This window comes from Calliphora vicina, chromosome 2 (genome assembly GCF_958450345.1).
Source record: "Calliphora vicina chromosome 2, idCalVici1.1, whole genome shotgun sequence".
Classification (NCBI taxonomy): domain Eukaryota; kingdom Metazoa; phylum Arthropoda; class Insecta; order Diptera; family Calliphoridae; genus Calliphora; species Calliphora vicina.
The window spans coordinates 69,047,491-69,064,833 of record NC_088781.1 but is presented as its reverse complement, the minus strand read 5'-3'; the positions used below and the strand labels follow the sequence as shown (position 1 = coordinate 69,064,833).

At 29.1% G+C, this 17,343-nt stretch overlaps 1 protein-coding gene across 2 annotated transcripts; it reads left to right on the top strand.

The window, feature by feature from the left end:
• Positions 1 to 8,016: 8,016 nt before the first annotated feature.
• LOC135951758 (uncharacterized) lies at positions 8,017 to 16,321 on the top strand. Of its 2 annotated transcripts, none has more exons than XM_065501458.1 (5): positions 8,017 to 8,409; positions 8,740 to 9,307; positions 9,376 to 9,732; positions 9,789 to 9,922; positions 15,838 to 16,321. In XM_065501458.1, exons 1-5 carry the CDS (start codon positions 8,174 to 8,176, stop codon positions 16,121 to 16,123), a joined length of 1,581 nt encoding a protein of 526 aa, XP_065357530.1. In that variant the 5' UTR covers positions 8,017 to 8,173; the 3' UTR covers positions 16,124 to 16,321. The 2 variants fall into 2 exon arrangements, with proteins under 2 accessions (XP_065357530.1, XP_065357531.1); XM_065501459.1 differs by lacking the exon at positions 8,017 to 8,409 and adding an exon at positions 8,512 to 8,697 and having other exon boundaries at positions 8,759 to 9,307.
• Positions 16,322 to 17,343: the final 1,022 nt, after the last annotated feature.

Genomic DNA, 17,343 nt, shown 5'->3' with positions numbered 1-17,343 from the left:
AAGATTATAGAACAGTGCATATTTTGTATAACTGAGTAATAAACACGGATTTTGAGTAATGATGTTGTTGCAGCAAATAGGCGATATGTTTACAAAAATGATCTCAAATACCTTATTTGCCATTTTTTATGTTTTTGTATACAAAATTCGTTGTTGTATTTTTAATTTGAAATGAAAATATAAATTATTCGGTTAATCGAATAATTTTAAATTAACCGATTAAACCTAAACCTCGATTAATTATTTGCTCGATTAACCGATTAAACCAGAAACCCGATTAATTGAATACCCTACTACGTCCACTAATACGCCCACTTATTAAATACATCTGCAAAATACATCGGTCTGTGATCAACAGGGAAACCGGAAATATGCTCTAAAAAAAGCGTTTTAGGCGCTTTAAATATGCAGTAAAAACTTTAAAATATGCTCTTAAAATTTAAAAAATATGCTCTTAAAAAAACAAACTTTTACATAATTTTTAACCAAAAAAAATTTACTAAAATTTTCAAATAAAAATCGTTGTCTATTGGATCTGAAAACATTTTTAAACATAGAAAATGTTCTTTCGACATCAACTGATATTACAGGAACAAATTTAAAAGACAATATTTCTTTAACACTTAGAACGGTTAAGTTTGAATTAGAACTAAAATTTGATATTTAGATGGAGCTATTATTAAAATAGTGCTTATTTTATATTAAAACAAGTAAAAGAGCTATATTCGGCTGTACCGAATCTTATATACCCTTCACCTAATTATACTTCAAAATAAAAAATTTAAATATTTTTAGGTGAACAACATTTTTTTTTTCAGTTTTTTAATTTTTTGGATAAAAAATTTTTTCGAATTGTTATTTTAAATTTAAAAAAAAAATAATTCTGTTTTTTTAATTTTTTTTTTTGATGAAAAGCCATCTATTTTTCAATTTTGAATTTTAAACAAAGGAAGTAAAAACCTGTAACACAACAGCGAAAAATAAGTAAGACAAAATTAGTTTTTGATAAACTCAAAATATGCTATTAAACAGCAAAATATGCTCTAAAAATGCAAAATATGACATAAATATGCTCTTAAAACAAATATATGCAAAAATATGTATTTAAGGGTAAAATATGCAAAAATATGCACTAACAAATCGATGCCAAAATTCTTAAATAGTTCTGAAACGTGTAAATATCTTATCCATGTGCTCATTAGACTCACCAGAAAAAACATGCATTTGCATATTTTGGTTTCCCTGGTGATCAATCATATTTCAGGCCAAATTTTGATTACTTAATAAAAAGTAGCTCTATCTGAGATCACTTATATTTCTGACAAAAAAAACGATTTTTTATGTAAATCCTTACAATATCGAAAATCGCTAATAACTTGGCCAATAAAATAAGCTCTTAATCAATAAAAGGAGTTCGATCTGTGATCACTAATTTTTCCGATCAAAATTCAATTACGTATATAAAAACTCTAAATATGTACATTGATTTACAAGACTTAGGTTTTTGACAACAAATTTAGGTTCTTTGGCGCAATTTACATTAAGACTTTTCAGACGTCTTTTTTTCGAATTCCCTTTTGAGAATCTTCCAAAAAATCATGAACATTTATCGGTGATTTTTTACATGAAGTTATGTTTGTCTTGTTTTTGGTATTTAATTGTTGATTCTCTTTAGTTGTTTATTCGTCATATTTTTTTTTAAACGAAAACATCTTTTTTGATTGTGGAAAATAAATTGGACAATTTTTTAAATTGTTTTTTAAAAGTAAATTCAAAATGTGTGATGAAATAATTGAAGAAATGTTTGATTTAACATTAAAAAAATTCTCTTTTAATATAATGATGTTTTCACTTCAACAAACGAAAAATTTTAAAACATAATAAGAAGAATACGAATGAGTGTAAAGAGGAATGTCAAAAATAATCATGAAAAACCGAAATCATGTTTGTTTTCTTACCCCCCATTCTTCTCTACCCCGCACAACACCAATCATCGACAAATATGAAAACAGACGTCTGGGCAAACATGAAAAAAATCATCATGTAAATTGCGCGTTTGTGTCTCAGTAGCGCTTAGACTTGCCACCTTTTGAAATTTCCAAAACGGGACACCGCTAAATGATCAGAGAAAAATTCAAACAAATTCGTTTATAATTATTATCCTATTTTATTTGTTAAAATCAACTATAACACATTAATTTCAATTTTGTAAAATCTACTCATAAAACCAAGGCGTATTAACAAGGTGAGTGCATAAAATCAGCTGATTCTAAATTCGCCGTAATTTAATGTAGACTATATGTCAAACTTTGTTTATGTTTACATTTTTTATTTAAAAAAAAGCAAGCGAGTATTGTAATTTAAAAAAATAAACAAATATTTTGTGAAATTTAACATTTAAAAACGTGTTGTGAAAATTAAAAATAAAGAAATAATTTGTGAAATTTTGTGAAAATAAATAAATTTAATATTTAAAAGTGCAATTTAACAATTTAAATAAAAAATGCGCAGCTGCTGGCTATGTAAAAAAAGTGGAACGGGGAAATGGGACATTTTTTTAATGTTCCCAAGGATGAGAAGAGGCGGTTAAAATGGGGTGAAATTTGTAAAATGCAATTCACACCAAATGCACGGATTTGCATTGACCATTTTTCATCCAAGCAAATTATAACGTCGGGCCGCAATCGTTATCTTCTGCTTTTATTTTGTTTATATTTTAATTCGCCTTGATTTTGACATATTGTCTACATTTGAACAAAAACAAAATGCCTGTTGTTTTTGCCTTGTTGTATTTGTTGCCGGGACGCACTCACCTTGTTAATTCGCCTTGCATAAAACTTTAACAAAACAAAAACATAAATAAAATAGGAATAGTTAATATTAATGGGACCAAATTAATGTATGTATGTTTATTTGTTTGTGACTTATAGCAGAATAAACCACCGGACAGATGCTCTTGATATTTGTTCAGTATGTTCCCCTATATCTGAAAGGACAAATAGGCTATTTTGAAATTTTGAAGTGGGCGTCGTACTTCCCATACAAAGTAAATAGATATTAATTAATATCTGGTGAAGTATAACTGTGAAAGCCGTAAAACTTCGCAGAATTTACTTCGGTATCATTGTGCGTTAAAAATGGGCGTGACAATCGACCCCTTGGCGTGAAATTATCGTATGTTACAAAAACCAAATTTTACAGGAGACCGTTAGAGTAACTTCGGGTAATGTGGACTACCGTTTTGTTTTTTCTAAATTTTGGCCACAATATATATGGATATTAAAAGAGTTGTGAAGCAATAAATTAGCTAATGTATTCTCTAATGGTTTTTGCAGTTAAATATTTTTTCCGTTAAAGGATAAAAAATTTATGTGAAAATATTGTAAGGAACCCAAAAATCAGCATTAAAAAAATTGGAGGGTAATATGGACCACTATATGAGGCTAATGTGGACTAGTATTTAATACATAAAATTCATGAACCAGCTAATCATGAATGATTAAAAAATTTAATTTCAATATATTTTTATTAATACAAACTAAAAAGTCGCGTTAGTGGCTTAGATAGATTGCTTACAAAGTACATAGTTATTGTCGGGTAATATGGACCAGTAGTACATAATCAAGTAATTTAAGTGGTCCACATTACACGAACTTGGGTTACAGTGGTAAAAAGTTATTTTTACCTAATAATCTAAATGTGCTTAAATTCTTACCAAATATATGCAAAACTACGTGTCCACTTTAACTATATAAAACAACCAAACATTAAATTCTACCAAGTAACTGTACCAAATTTTGTTTTTTATTTGAGCCGAAAAAAATGTTGAGCTGTCGCATTAATTTCAATACAAGAATAAAAAGTCAACATATCAATAACTCATGAAAGCAAATGTGTAATTGTTGTTTCAAACAAATTGTAAAATGTACGACAAATCAGTTTTATCATACCTTCAATAGTTTCTGAAAAAAGACACTGGTCCACATTAGACGCATAGTCCACAATACCCGAAGTTACTCTATTATTAAATTTCTTTGCTTTGGCTGGTATCATCAATACCAAATTTTAAATTCGATACAATAACCGATCTAGTACATTAAATTTTACATACGATAAAATTAACTTAATAATATTTCCATAAATATACCGAATATCGTTATAATATTTTACTATGTAAAAATGTAAAATACGATAATTTCGCGCAAACGGGTCGATATACAAAGTATATCTGGAGAAGTATCACAGTGAAAGTCTTCGAACTTTATACGAGCCTATTTCTTATCTAACCAAAAATGGTACTGATCGGAATATGTGGTGTGGCACCTTCCATCAAGAGTAAATAGTTATTTTCGAATACTAGTAATAGCTATTACTATATAGTTTACTATTCTATATAGTTTGGGTGAAAATGGCATTGTGTTAGTGGGCACCTCTCATACAATGTAAACTTTTAACTTCGAATATCTAAAGAACTATAATCCTAAAACTATTTAAACTTTTTATGAATCAATTTCTTATCACTATACGGAGTTTGGCTAAAAATGGGCGGGATTGTATTTTTTGAAAGTAAATATGTAGGTAGTTATTTTCAAATATCTGGAGTACTATAATTGTGAAATTCTTCAAACTTTATATGAATCAATTTCATATCACGGCATGAAGTTTAATCAAAAATGGGAAGGATCGGAACAGGGGGTGAGTCACCTACCACACAAAGTAAAATAAATATCTTCAGAACTATAATTGCGAGATTTTTCAAACTTTGTCCGAATATCTCTCTTATCATTTTACATAGTTTGGCTGAAAATGGTCGGGTCGTGGCACCTCCCATACAAAGTAAATAGTTAATTTCGAATATCTGGATTACTATATTTCTAATGTATTAAACTTGGTATGAATCAAATTCTTATCACTGTATGGAGTTTAGCTAAAAATGGTCAGGATCGGAACAGTGGGTGTGGCACTTTCCATACAAAGTACATAGTCAATTTTGAATAACTGGATAATTAAAATGGCGAGATTCTTCAAACTTTGCCTGAAAATTTTTTATAATTTTACCTAATTTGTTTCAAAATGGGCGGGTTAATAAAGTGAACCTCATTAAAAAATAGTTTATAAAATCTTCCACATATTTTTATTTTAGCACAACGGGTTAAGCTAGTATTTAATAAAGTTTAATTATTTCAGACCTTAATTTTAAATTTATATTTTTAATCACTTTTATCAGCTTTTATTAAATCTTTATTTGAAGTAATAAATTCAACAAACTCAGCACATCTTAAGCTGAAATTGAAATGAACCAACAACTCAGCTTTAACTAAAGGTACAAGCATCCTAGAGCGGGTATCGTTATCGTGTCATTTATTTTTCATGAAAGATAAAAAATGTTTACAGTATACATACTTTAAATTTTATTTGATATATAATTGAAATAGTTTTTTCGGAACTCATAGAAGTTAGTGCATCATGTTAAATAGTGATATTCGGTTTTGAGAAAATACTATATTTCAGAAAATAAAGCATCCTTGTCTATAGGTATTTCCATTTTTTTTTATATTTTTTGTGGTAATTAATGAGTTCCGTTCAGAGTATCGGCGGCACATGGGACATTCGACTCTAAAACCAGTCTGTCTATGTATGTATATTTTATTCTATGTTCTATACACAGAAAAAACTATTTTTTAAACCGTTTCAATTCAAATATGTATCACATATTGTACTGGTTTTAATTATTTTATAATTGAATCAAGTATTCATGTGCTCAAAAACAAAATTTTCTGATATTTTCTATTGAATTTGATAATTTTGACAATTGAATATAAAATTTTCGTTATTGGATGAAATTTAAATGCAAAAATTATTGAATAGATAATTTTCGTAATTGAAAACACATTTTTGTTACTTTTTTTGTTTTCAATTACGAAAATTATTCCCCATTTAAGAAAGGCTTAACATGTTTTTAATCACGCAGTCGTTTAGAAATATAATTTTTTTTGACAAACAAAAAATTATTTTTTAGCAAAATTTAGAAATCTTTGTCTTTTAAAACGTCATGAAAAATTGGAAAATAAATTTTTTCTAAGCGTATAAAAAATAATGTTCCAAACTAAACAGGCTGTAAATGATTAAAATCTATTTACAACTTTTGATTTGAAAAACAAAAGATCAAGCAAATATCCCCTAATAATATTTTAACATTTTTTCCCGCATTTTTTACAAAAAGTCTTCTATAAAGTTTTTAATTTTTAAAAATTGTATACATTTTTCAAAAGAAGACACAATTTCCTATACGTTAATATAATATATAATATATATCTTATCTTTTCCACTAGTCAAATTTATGGATTCAAAATCAACAACAAACAGAAAAGTTACGGAACTTGCTGTTTTGTAAAAACGGCACTGCATTGCCGACCATTACAGTACTAAACATAGAAAACAGTGCACTGTTTTGTTTTCTTTGTGAATAAAATTAAATGTTGTCGACAGATTTTAATCATTTAGGGCTTGTTTTATTTGGAACTATATGTTTTCTATATGTGTGAAAAAAATTAAGAGCGTACATATGTATATGAATTTTCCAATTTTTAATGCCTTTTTAAAACCAAAAATTTTAAAATTTTTCTAAAAAATATTTTTTTTTGCCAAAAAAAATTTCTGAGGCATTTCTAAAACGTGTTAAGCATTTCTTAAAGATAATATTATTGCGGAATTTCGGTTTTTTTCAGTTTATTCAAGAAACTAAACCGTTTTTGAATTACGTGAATTCGGCGCACCCGAATTAGTTTGACAGAAAAAAGTGTAAATTTGGAGCACAGTGAAATTATCGATCAATTCAACAGTTTTTGCGCTCTCCTGCAAAATTTTACTCTAAAGTCCACGGAAATATATTTGCATTTTAATGATCGTAATAATCGAAATGTGTATGTAATTATCGTTCAAATGTGATGTGAAAAGTAAAAAATTGGTTTAATAAAGTTAAATTTATTCAAAATTTCCCAGGCCACTTTAATAAGTTATGTAGATAAATATTCAAATTAAATGCCTATTCTTTTACTTTAAGAATAAATATTAAAAACTCCATTTAAATTTTTTTTTAAATTGTGTTAAAGAAATTATCTATGGTTTTTAACTCTCATAGAATATCACCTTCTATTTGTTTAAGTTTTCTTAAGTGAGTTAATGTATTTTGATCTCAGCAGACCTTCAATTAGGTTCCTATGAGGCATTACGCGGAAGCTCTCCTTACAGATCTTCAACGGAAGACCTTCTAATATGTGTTCTTAGGCCTTCTATCAGCGCTCTAACAGAAGCGAATATGCAAGGCCTTGACTCCCAATGACACGCTGTGTAAAATTGAAACGATTTTGCAATGCGACTGGGTTCCTTGTGTCTGCAAAATTAGGCCTTTCGGAAGGCCTCCTTACTGCATTTTTTGCCGCTGGGCAAAAAGATTTAGGTACTTCTTTACTATATAGAGTTAGGTACTGTTGTCAAATAGTCGGACTACTTGTTATAATTTGGTAAATACTTTTAAATACAACAAATAGTGAAAAATTAAATTTTACAATAAATACAGTAACGATTTTAACCAGTTATTTTTTCAACTATACTTACAAATTTGTAGTTAATCCAAAGAATTTTTGGTAAACTTAAGAGATAATTTATTTGTGTAACGATGTTTTTTTCAGACCTCAATGTAGATCCCAGATAAAAAACAAATCGGATCAGAATACAAAATTTTGTTATTCTTTCTTTTCAATTCTTCTACAGCCATGCGAAGTTTTATTAAGAAATTACAGACTTGGCTCATTTCGGAGCGAGTATATAAAGAGCCTTGTGTTTAGATCATATCTTAAGAGTTAATATTCTTAAAATATAACGCCTCTTCTATTGTGTCCCTGTGGTTCTCTAGTATATTAGATTTTATTAAATTAAATACTGTTCAATTTAAAAATTAATCGAATTAATGTTGAGTTATCAATCATAAAAACGATTTTTATTGTATCATAAAATCAAAGCAAACAGTCAATACAGCAGATCAATTCGAATAACAAAACTTCAAATAATTTTTCATAGAAAAAATAATATTTATTTATTTGTATAATTATTAACAATAACACTTTATTCTATACGCTAATTGCAGTCTAGAAGGAAAATATTATAAACTAAAATGCCGGAAGCACTTGTAGCAGTACCACCACTTCAAATACCTTCAGAGAATTCTAGTGAAGTGGAAAACTCTTCAACAACCGCAGAGGTAACCGATCGATCCACCAACCGCCGCAATGATGATCTTCAAGTGGGAGCTACTAAGAAAAAACACTCTGTGGAATCTCAGAGCAAAAACAAATTGCGAAAATCGTATGGAAAACGATTCCAAAAGAAAACACAATTGCGACCGTTAACGTAAGTTTCTGACTGTAATATCAATTGGGAAAAAAAATTTAAATACTTTGACACTGGATGGTATACATAGTTTTCAAAAATTTTCACAGCAACAGACGAATATATTTTTAATTTTTGATTGTTCTTTTTGAAAATTATTCGTCTATTAAAAAATTTTGTTTAATTCATATTATTACTAAAAAAAATAAAAATTTAAGTAATCAAATAAGTTAAATATTTCGGAATTATAACGCGAATTTATGCAACAAATAGTTTGTTTTTAAATTTATTTTATAGTGAATGCAAAAAGTAAGTTTGTAGACAATTTGTAATTTAAAATTTTCGATTTAGTAAAAGTTCTCTGCAAAAGACAACAAGCGCACTTCAACTAAAATCGCACATACCAAGAGCTCTAGTGCTAACACCATCTTCATCAACAACTTCGCTAACAACAAACGATTCCTTGCCATCGCCATTGTTACCCATTGCCAGGACAGCAAGTCAAGAAAATCAGTTGGAAGCGAAAATCAGTAGCAGGTCGTGCTTAATACGCCAGAGGTCTGGAATTATTTTGGCCTTTCGTCAGAGAAAGTCAATTTCGCAAATGGATTTTAACCATGCACGACGCCAAATGAACTTTCCAATTCCCACAACTCCAACGCAGCAGAGTAAAGATGATCTTGACAAGAACAAAGCACTAATTCCAAGCACTTGTGGAGAGAATATGACGATGGCATATTCTCAGAATTCATTAGTTCACAAATTATATAATCGAGACAACTACTATTTGGCGATGCCGGGACGTGATCCTCAAATGGCAGGCATGAGAATATTTGCAACAATTATGTTAAACGCCTGGCGCAAGAGACGTGATGAAGTTAAACATTTAATGGATGAAGTAGCGGATCTAAAACGTGGCGTAAGTTAAATTGGAATCACTCTACTCTTCAACTTTTTACTCCAATTATTATTACTATTATTGCCTAGGCCATAAAATCCAAAAATCAACTTCATGTCTTTAACACTCTCTTTCGAGTGGAACAGAAACGCAATGACGAACTAAATTGCCAACTGAAAAGATCGCTAGCCGACATACATCTTACAAAGACCTCATGCGAAAGTTTGACGACATCTTTGATCAGTCTTAAGGCCGATAAAGCTTTACTCGAACAACAATTGCAAACCAAGGAACAGGAATTCGAAAGTCTCAATTCATTACTAACACAAACAAAATCTGATCTATTCAAAAGTATGACCATCCAAAGAGAACTACAAGCGTCCTTGTCCATGGAACAGCGTAAAATTCAAACATTGGAAAATCAAAAAAACGAACTCATCAATGAGGTACAAAATTAGTTGCATTTAGTGGTCGATTGCTTCAATTTATATTTTCCATTTAGATTTGTGATCTGAATAATGAAGCGATGCAAAAAGAAGAGGGTCTACGTAAGGAAATTCAAATGAAAAGCACAGAATTTTCCCAACTAAATAACAAACTCATTGATGCTGAAGAGCAAATTAAAACACTAAAACAGTAAGTAGATAAGGTAGATAATAAGATACTGGTCGATAGAATCGAAATATTAGCAAGATTTCAATGGTACTTCTAGGACTAATCTGAGTTTAATTGTAACAACTATTTAAGGCCAGACCGCTTTGCTGGTCCTAAGTTGTTAGTTTTTATTGTAGTTTAAAGATACTTTACTTTCCGTGATTCATAATTCAAAAGGTATGGGTTGAAAATCTATCGATTTGAAAAGATGTGATGAATTTCGATCGATTGCAAGAATAATTTTTGAGCCAATGGCTTATTTTTCTCTACCAAAATAATTCAAAAGTTTAAAAATGAAATTTTAATCAATGAAGAAAATTAAAGTAAGAAATACTTTAAAATTCTAAGAAATTTTCCCCAAGTAACCATAGGACTAAAATCAAATCATATCTTGCGCATTTCGTCTTTTATCCAATGATATTTCAGTATTTATTTTTTTTTTAATATTTTTTTTATTGGATAAAAGACGAAATGCGCAAGATAGGATTAGATAAATAACGGCCAAAAGTCTCTAACTTTTGACACAGTCGGAATTTTTTAATGCGTTTTTTTTGTTTGATAGGTGACTTTTTTACCCAGGGACCCGAAATAACTGTTATTTTTTTAAATAAGCAATTGGTTATAGATAAAAATAACTGCAAAAGAAAAAAATTATGATAAATTTTAATTTTTTTATGTCTTTGACAACCATAATGAAAGATTTTTATTTTTTTTTGGTCTTCAATAAACATTATGAAAGATTTTTATTTATTTCGGTTTCTGATAACTATTATCAAAGATTTTTATTTTTTTTGGTCTTCAATAGACTACAGCCATTACAAATATTTATACCCTACACCACCATAGTGATATAGCGTATAGTGCCCAAAGGACGAAGTCTATTGAATTTTGTTAGAATCGGTCTATTATTTATCCTAGCCCCCATACGATTGTCCTGCCAGAAAATAGATAATCCCTCTTAAATATCTTAGTTATATAGATATCCAAACCAAATTCAGCACAAATAAGTTTTATATAAGTTGAACTCTCACTACTAAATTTTGTGACGTTTGCTCCATAATTAGTCATAGCTACCATACAAGGCCCACTTCCGAAAACCATTTTAACAAGTATAGATTTCTTAAGAATATTGGTATTCAAATAAAATTTAGCACAAATAAGTGCTTGAAATGTCGATTGGTCCATAATTAGACATAGCTCCCACATATTGCACATTTTAAAAGAAAACTGTTTATAATCATAATCAATATTCTTGATTCTTATGAAATTCTGAACTGATTTATCTTTCTCTGTCTATTTTAAAATACAAAAAAACCAGGTCCGTGCAACCAAAAAACTTTGTTGGTTTACGAAAGATAAAAAAAATAAAAATCTTTAATAATAGTTATCAAAGACCTAAAAAATAAAAATATTTTATAATGGTTATTGAAGACCAAATAAAATGAAAATCGTTTATAATGGTTATCAAAGACCAAAATAATATTGGTTATTTTTAACTGTTATTCAGAGACCATTTTTTAAAAATTCTTTATAAACAATTTTTTCAGGATTTTTTCCAATATTGGTTATAACAGTTATGTCCCTGTTTTTACCCTTATTTTGATATATTAGGTTATGGCGGAATGTAGTTATGATGTCTACAAAATTGATTGTTATTTTCTTAAGAATTGTAAGCCATAGGTTAAGAATGAATTCGTAACAAAAAATTGAGGATTTATTGTATTGTATAACATAAAACCCTTTCAGAGTCCATGTTTTTGTCGAATAATTAAAAAAAATTTAAATAAAATGTTGAATTTTTTTTAGAAAAGTTTATTATTAGAATTTTGTATTTTCCAATAAAATTTAATAAATAATAATAAGCCTCAGTTAGTCGCAACATTTTTTTATTGTGAATTTTTTAAATGCCCTATTTTTGATGCTATTTTTTGATAAAAAATATAGTTTTTATTGAAGTTTTATTTTGGTTACTCTATTAAATACTTTCAATTTAATATTGTTTTTATGTTTACGAAATAAAAAGTGAAGAGATTATATTCAAGGGATTTATGCTCATTAAAGTGATTTTCGGAAGAGGGCCTTATATGGGAGCTATGACTAATTATAGACCGATCTCCATGGAATTAGGTCATCTGATATATATGGATGTTATTTCTGTTTAATTTGATGTTTATACCAACATTTTTAAGAGATTTATGCTCGTTAAAGTGATTTTCGGAAGCTGTCTTTATATGGGAGCTATGACTTATTATGGACCGATCGCCATGAAATTAGGCTGTGTGATCTATGTCCATATGAAGTTTATTTCTGTCGAATTTAAGTTTATACCAACATTTTTAAAAGATTTAAAAGGCTTTATCCTCGGGCCGAAAAAAATGTATGTACCAAATTTTATCGCAATATCTTTGAAATTGCGACTTGTACTTTGCGCCAGTCATATGAATAGGTGAAATAAAAATAGAAAAAAATTTGGGAGTAATTTCATTCAAATGAAAAAAATAAATAGGAAGCTGAACAAACGTAAATAAATCAACTCGAAAACACCTCAGCTTAAACCATGTGAAATTTCGTAACAATATATCCAATAATTCACAAGATACCGAATTATTTCCAAAAAAAAAGTTTCTAAACCACTGTCTGACGTGCAGTAATTTTAATTTCAATATATTAAAACTTTAGTTTTAATTAAAATACGTCTTTTTATAACCTTCACCATGAGTGGCAAGGGTATATATAAGTTTGTCATTCCGTTTGTAATTTCTACATTTTTCAGTTGATATAGTCGATATAGCCATGCCCGTCTGTATGTTGAAATCAACTTTCCGTAGGCCCTACATAACTTACACACATGATTCATTCATCAATATATCGGGAAATCTTCCGGTTCGGTTGCTATTTAAAATCGATGTCTGGAAGACGACTTGACTGACAATAATACTGACGTGGTGGTCTGCTAGATATTTAAACTAATGCTGATGTGAGGGTATCACCGACACTTTACCGCGTTGCTGCACATGTGCGCTGACAAAGTCAGCGGTCTTCATACTGAACAATTTAAAAACATAAATAGAAAAGGTGACGAACATATAGAGATCGTAACATCGAATTGTTCGAAGGTACGCATTTTTTTCGGTGTCTCAGACTTCGATGCCAGTTGCAGAGGGATAAGTCAGTTTCATTGTTGTGAAAATTTAACCGTACAGTGGTCGACATAAGTCTACGTACGACCACAATTTTTTTTTATGAGAGAAAACCCGGTAAATAAAAAAATAATGCAGTTTTGTTTGAAATCTATTTTTATTGCTATGCACCAACAAAATTGTTGTTGCAATGTAAACTTGCAAAATTATTCATAAAAAACATTGACAAAAGTCTACATACGACCACAGCATGTCCTGTTTTTTTTTGAATACTAACAGATAAGCAATGCAATTTATTAAGTCTATAGATCAAGAAATATTCCGTTACTTTGAAAACACTGGTACAGTTAAAAACAAGCCGCGATGTGGTCGCCCAAGAAACTACATCGTAGAGATGTAATCTTCATTTTAAAAGAAGTCAACAAAAACCCAAAAGTAAATACTAGGGTATTCAATCGATTAACCGTTAATCGGTTAACCGATTAATTTTGGACGGTTAACTGTTCGAATAATTTGAAATTGCCGATTTTCAAATAACAAATAAACCGATTAATTTGTGTCGATTAACCGATTAACCGAAATTCCTTTTTTTTGCGCTTTAAAAATTTGTTTTGTATTTATTTTTCCGTTTCAATACAAATACAAATTAAAATTTGATATTTTTTGAACATCCAATAAACATGATTAATGAGTATGTATAACAACTGACATGTTTTGAAACTTTGTTTGTATTTACATGTATAAACTAAACTTTTTTGAATTGAGTCTTTTATCATAACTAAATGAATCTATTAAATTAATCCAAATCTAAAACAATCCAAAAAGGAATATTCTTTATCATGTTTTTGATTTCTCCAACATATAAAATCAGCGAGAGAGTTTTTTCCAAGAAAAGTTTTATTAAATCTGAAGAAAAAAATCGTTTAAATTATATTCTTTTTATAAAAGATTATTTCAGAAGATCTCTTGCTGCAACAACGTAATAATTAAAAAAAAGTCGTTTCCAAAAAATGTCTTTGAATATTTTATGACATTTTACTATTTCTTATATAAATTTTCAACAAATCATGCGATTTCAGAAATATAAATAGTAGATGTTAATATCTTTCTAATCTGTATTTAACCCAAATTTTTACTTATGAAATATACGAGAAAACATGAATTTTAATTTTGATGTTTACAATAATAAAAAACACTCTCACACAAAAAATAATTGACTTTTTTGAAAACTATATGAAAGATTATAGATCAGCATATTTTGTATTACTCAGTTCATAAAACACGGATTTTGAGTTATGACGTTGTTGCAGCAAATACAAAAAGATTACAAAACTGATCTCAAATACCTTATTTGCTGTTTTTTATGTTTTTGTACACAAAATTCGTTGTTGTATTTTCAATTTAAAATGAAAATAGAAATTATTCGGTTAATCGAATAATTTTAAATTAACCGATTATTAACCGAATAAATCTAAACCTCGATTAATTATTTTCTCGATTAACCGATTAAACCAGAGACCCGATTAATTGAATACCCTAGTAAATACCACAAAATTGGCCGAAGAACTCGCAACAAGATCAGAAGATATTGTTTATTCACGAACAATTCAAAGAACCTTAAATAATAATGGTAATTAAATCCTCGTATATTAGCGAACGGATAGCAAACTTCGTTTGGAATTCAACCAAAAGCACTTTGAAAAGCACATGGAATTCTGGAAGCGAGTTTTGTTCACTGATGAGTTGAAGTATAACATATTTGGAAGTGTTGGAGAGAGATAAAGTATGGCTCAAAACAAATTCAGCAATGGATCCGAAAAACTTTCTTGCTACAGTTAAACATGGTGGTGGCAGTGTGATGGTTTGGGGTACTGTCGATAAGATTGGCTAATCTACCATGCCCACGAAAATTGTACATACCACCTCAAAGCCCGGACTTAAATGTTATTGAGCACGTGTGGGAAATTCTACAACGGAAGATCCGAAAACATCTTATTACTTGTGCACCAATGTTAAAGGAGAACCTTCCAGAAGAATGGCAAAATATAACGTACGCAGAACTGGAAAATTTAGTTGCTTCCATGCCCAGACGCTTGTAGATGCCCATGGTGGCTCAACGAAATATTGAATTTAATGAAAATTTGTATTCGCTGAAAAATGTTTATTTAGTGTACAGATCGTATGTAGACTTATGTCAACATATTTTTTTAATTTTTTGTGAATAAAAGTTAAATTAATTATAAATTTTTTTTGTTATATTAATAAAAATGCATTTGAAATAAAACTGCATCATTACTTTTACATATTATGGTTTAGAAGTCCGCGAGTTACGAAAATAATGGTCGTACGTAGACTTTTGTCGGTCACTGTATATGATTCCAAAGCAGTAAATGTTTCAATCCTATATTGTAAACCTTGTAAATTTGTGACAACATTGAAAATGATTGTTTGGCTTTATCTATTAAATTTTTTGACTATATCGCAAAATTTAATAAACAGTGTAAATATTTAGCCCAATTATGAATAAAAAATCTGCGTGAGTTTTTTCCCAACACCCATTTTCAACATTGAATTTGAATAGGAAAAATGAGAAAAGGGAAAAAACTCACGCGGATTTTTTATTCATAATTGGGCTGATTGTGGAGATGTTGGTTCACATCGCGATTTAAAAATCGTTGAAAATTATTCGAAAAAGTTTTCAGAAAATTTTATTTTTTATTGCAATAAAAATGCATTTTTATTCCCTTTAATTATTAGGTCCTCAAACGAACAGTTGAGCGAGAGTAAAGCCAAAGAAGATCGAATGAAACAAGAAATAGAAATGTTGGAAAATGATTTAAAAATTATGCACAAATGTTTGCAGGAAACTTTTGGCAGTCGTCTCAAGACTTGTTGGAGTAATTCGTTGACTTACCAAAAAATTACTTTGCAAATGTTGCACTGGTTGGCGTATTATGTCCTGCCGGCAACGCCACCTCCAAAAATGAAGGCCTTGCCTTTCGGTCTGTCTTTGGACAAGGCACTCAGCATTGTCAAGCGTTAAATATGGTGTATTGTTGGATCATGGAAATTGTAGATTTTCCTCAAGTTCTATGTTTGTATTTGTTGTACGTGCCTGTATACTCGTATGAATATGTGTGTTTTGTAGTTTATTTATTTTAAATAATTTTTTGTAAATATGTGAATATGTAATTTTATTTTGCCTCATGTTTTATAATCAAACAAATAAACATTGTATAAATGTAAATATGTACCTGTAAATTGATGTTATTTAAAATAATATCAACGTAATTAAATTTTAACATATTTAAGCCGTAGTGTAGTGGAAGGTGGTTAAAAAATGTTTTAAATTTAAAATATTTCGGTTTGGGAACGTTGAGGACGTTTACAAACAATCGCAACCACTTTGCCTGGACATACTCCATTAGGTGTATTTAACATTTTTATACACTCAGCATCATCACCACCTTTTAGATTCTGAACACACATGCCAACCACTTTGTTCATTCAATAATTTAAAATGGATAAACGCAAATTTTGAACAATATTTATCTCAAATAAAATAATAAACAAAAAGCATGACAGAAAGCTTCTGTTTTCCACTATTAACCGAAAAATCACCACCAAATTTTCATAGAAAAGAATTCATGCGAAAGAAATTATTCTCATCTCAACTCATCACATATACAACATTATTTCTATTTACTATACATTAGACGACAAAAAAAGCAACATAATTATTGTACTCAACTACTCAGCAATATCGAATCGGTATTTACGGTCAAAATGTTAATTGTTATATTGAAGGATGCCAATAATAATGAGGATGGTAAACACTACAAATTTAAAAGAAAAAATAATCACTTGTTAAGAACGATGTTAAGGTATCTGAACTAAGGTCACTTTTATATCATTCAAATTGTTGCGTAAGTATGAAATATATTTTGACCTTCCTATTCGAATTACATCATACACAAATAATATTGAACCGAAACCATTATTTATACAATATTTCGAACCAGTCAGAATCCAGAATAATTTCATTATACCCTACACCACCATATTGGTTAGGGTATTATGCGTTTGTGCTGATGTTTGTAATTTTAGACGCAAAAAAGTTTTAATGCAATTTTTAATAAGAAGATGCATCACATTTTATTTCTCAATTAAAATTTATTTTTCTTATTTTAATAATGTTTTTTAAGATAGCCCTTTTTTCATTGATATTTTGGAAAAAAAAAATTAGTTACGCCTTTTTATATT

Coding starts and splice junctions, on each gene's coding strand:
- LOC135951758 (XM_065501458.1), top strand. CDS start 8,174: ATGCCGGAAGCACTTGTAGCAGTACCACCACTTCAAATACCTTCAGAG. Junction 8,410..8,739: donor ACACAATTGCGACCGTTAAC/GTAAGTTTCTGA, acceptor TTTTCGATTTAG/TAAAAGTTCTCTGCAAAAGA. Junction 9,923..15,837: donor CAAATTAAAACACTAAAACA/GTAAGTAGATAA, acceptor TTTAATTATTAG/GTCCTCAAACGAACAGTTGA.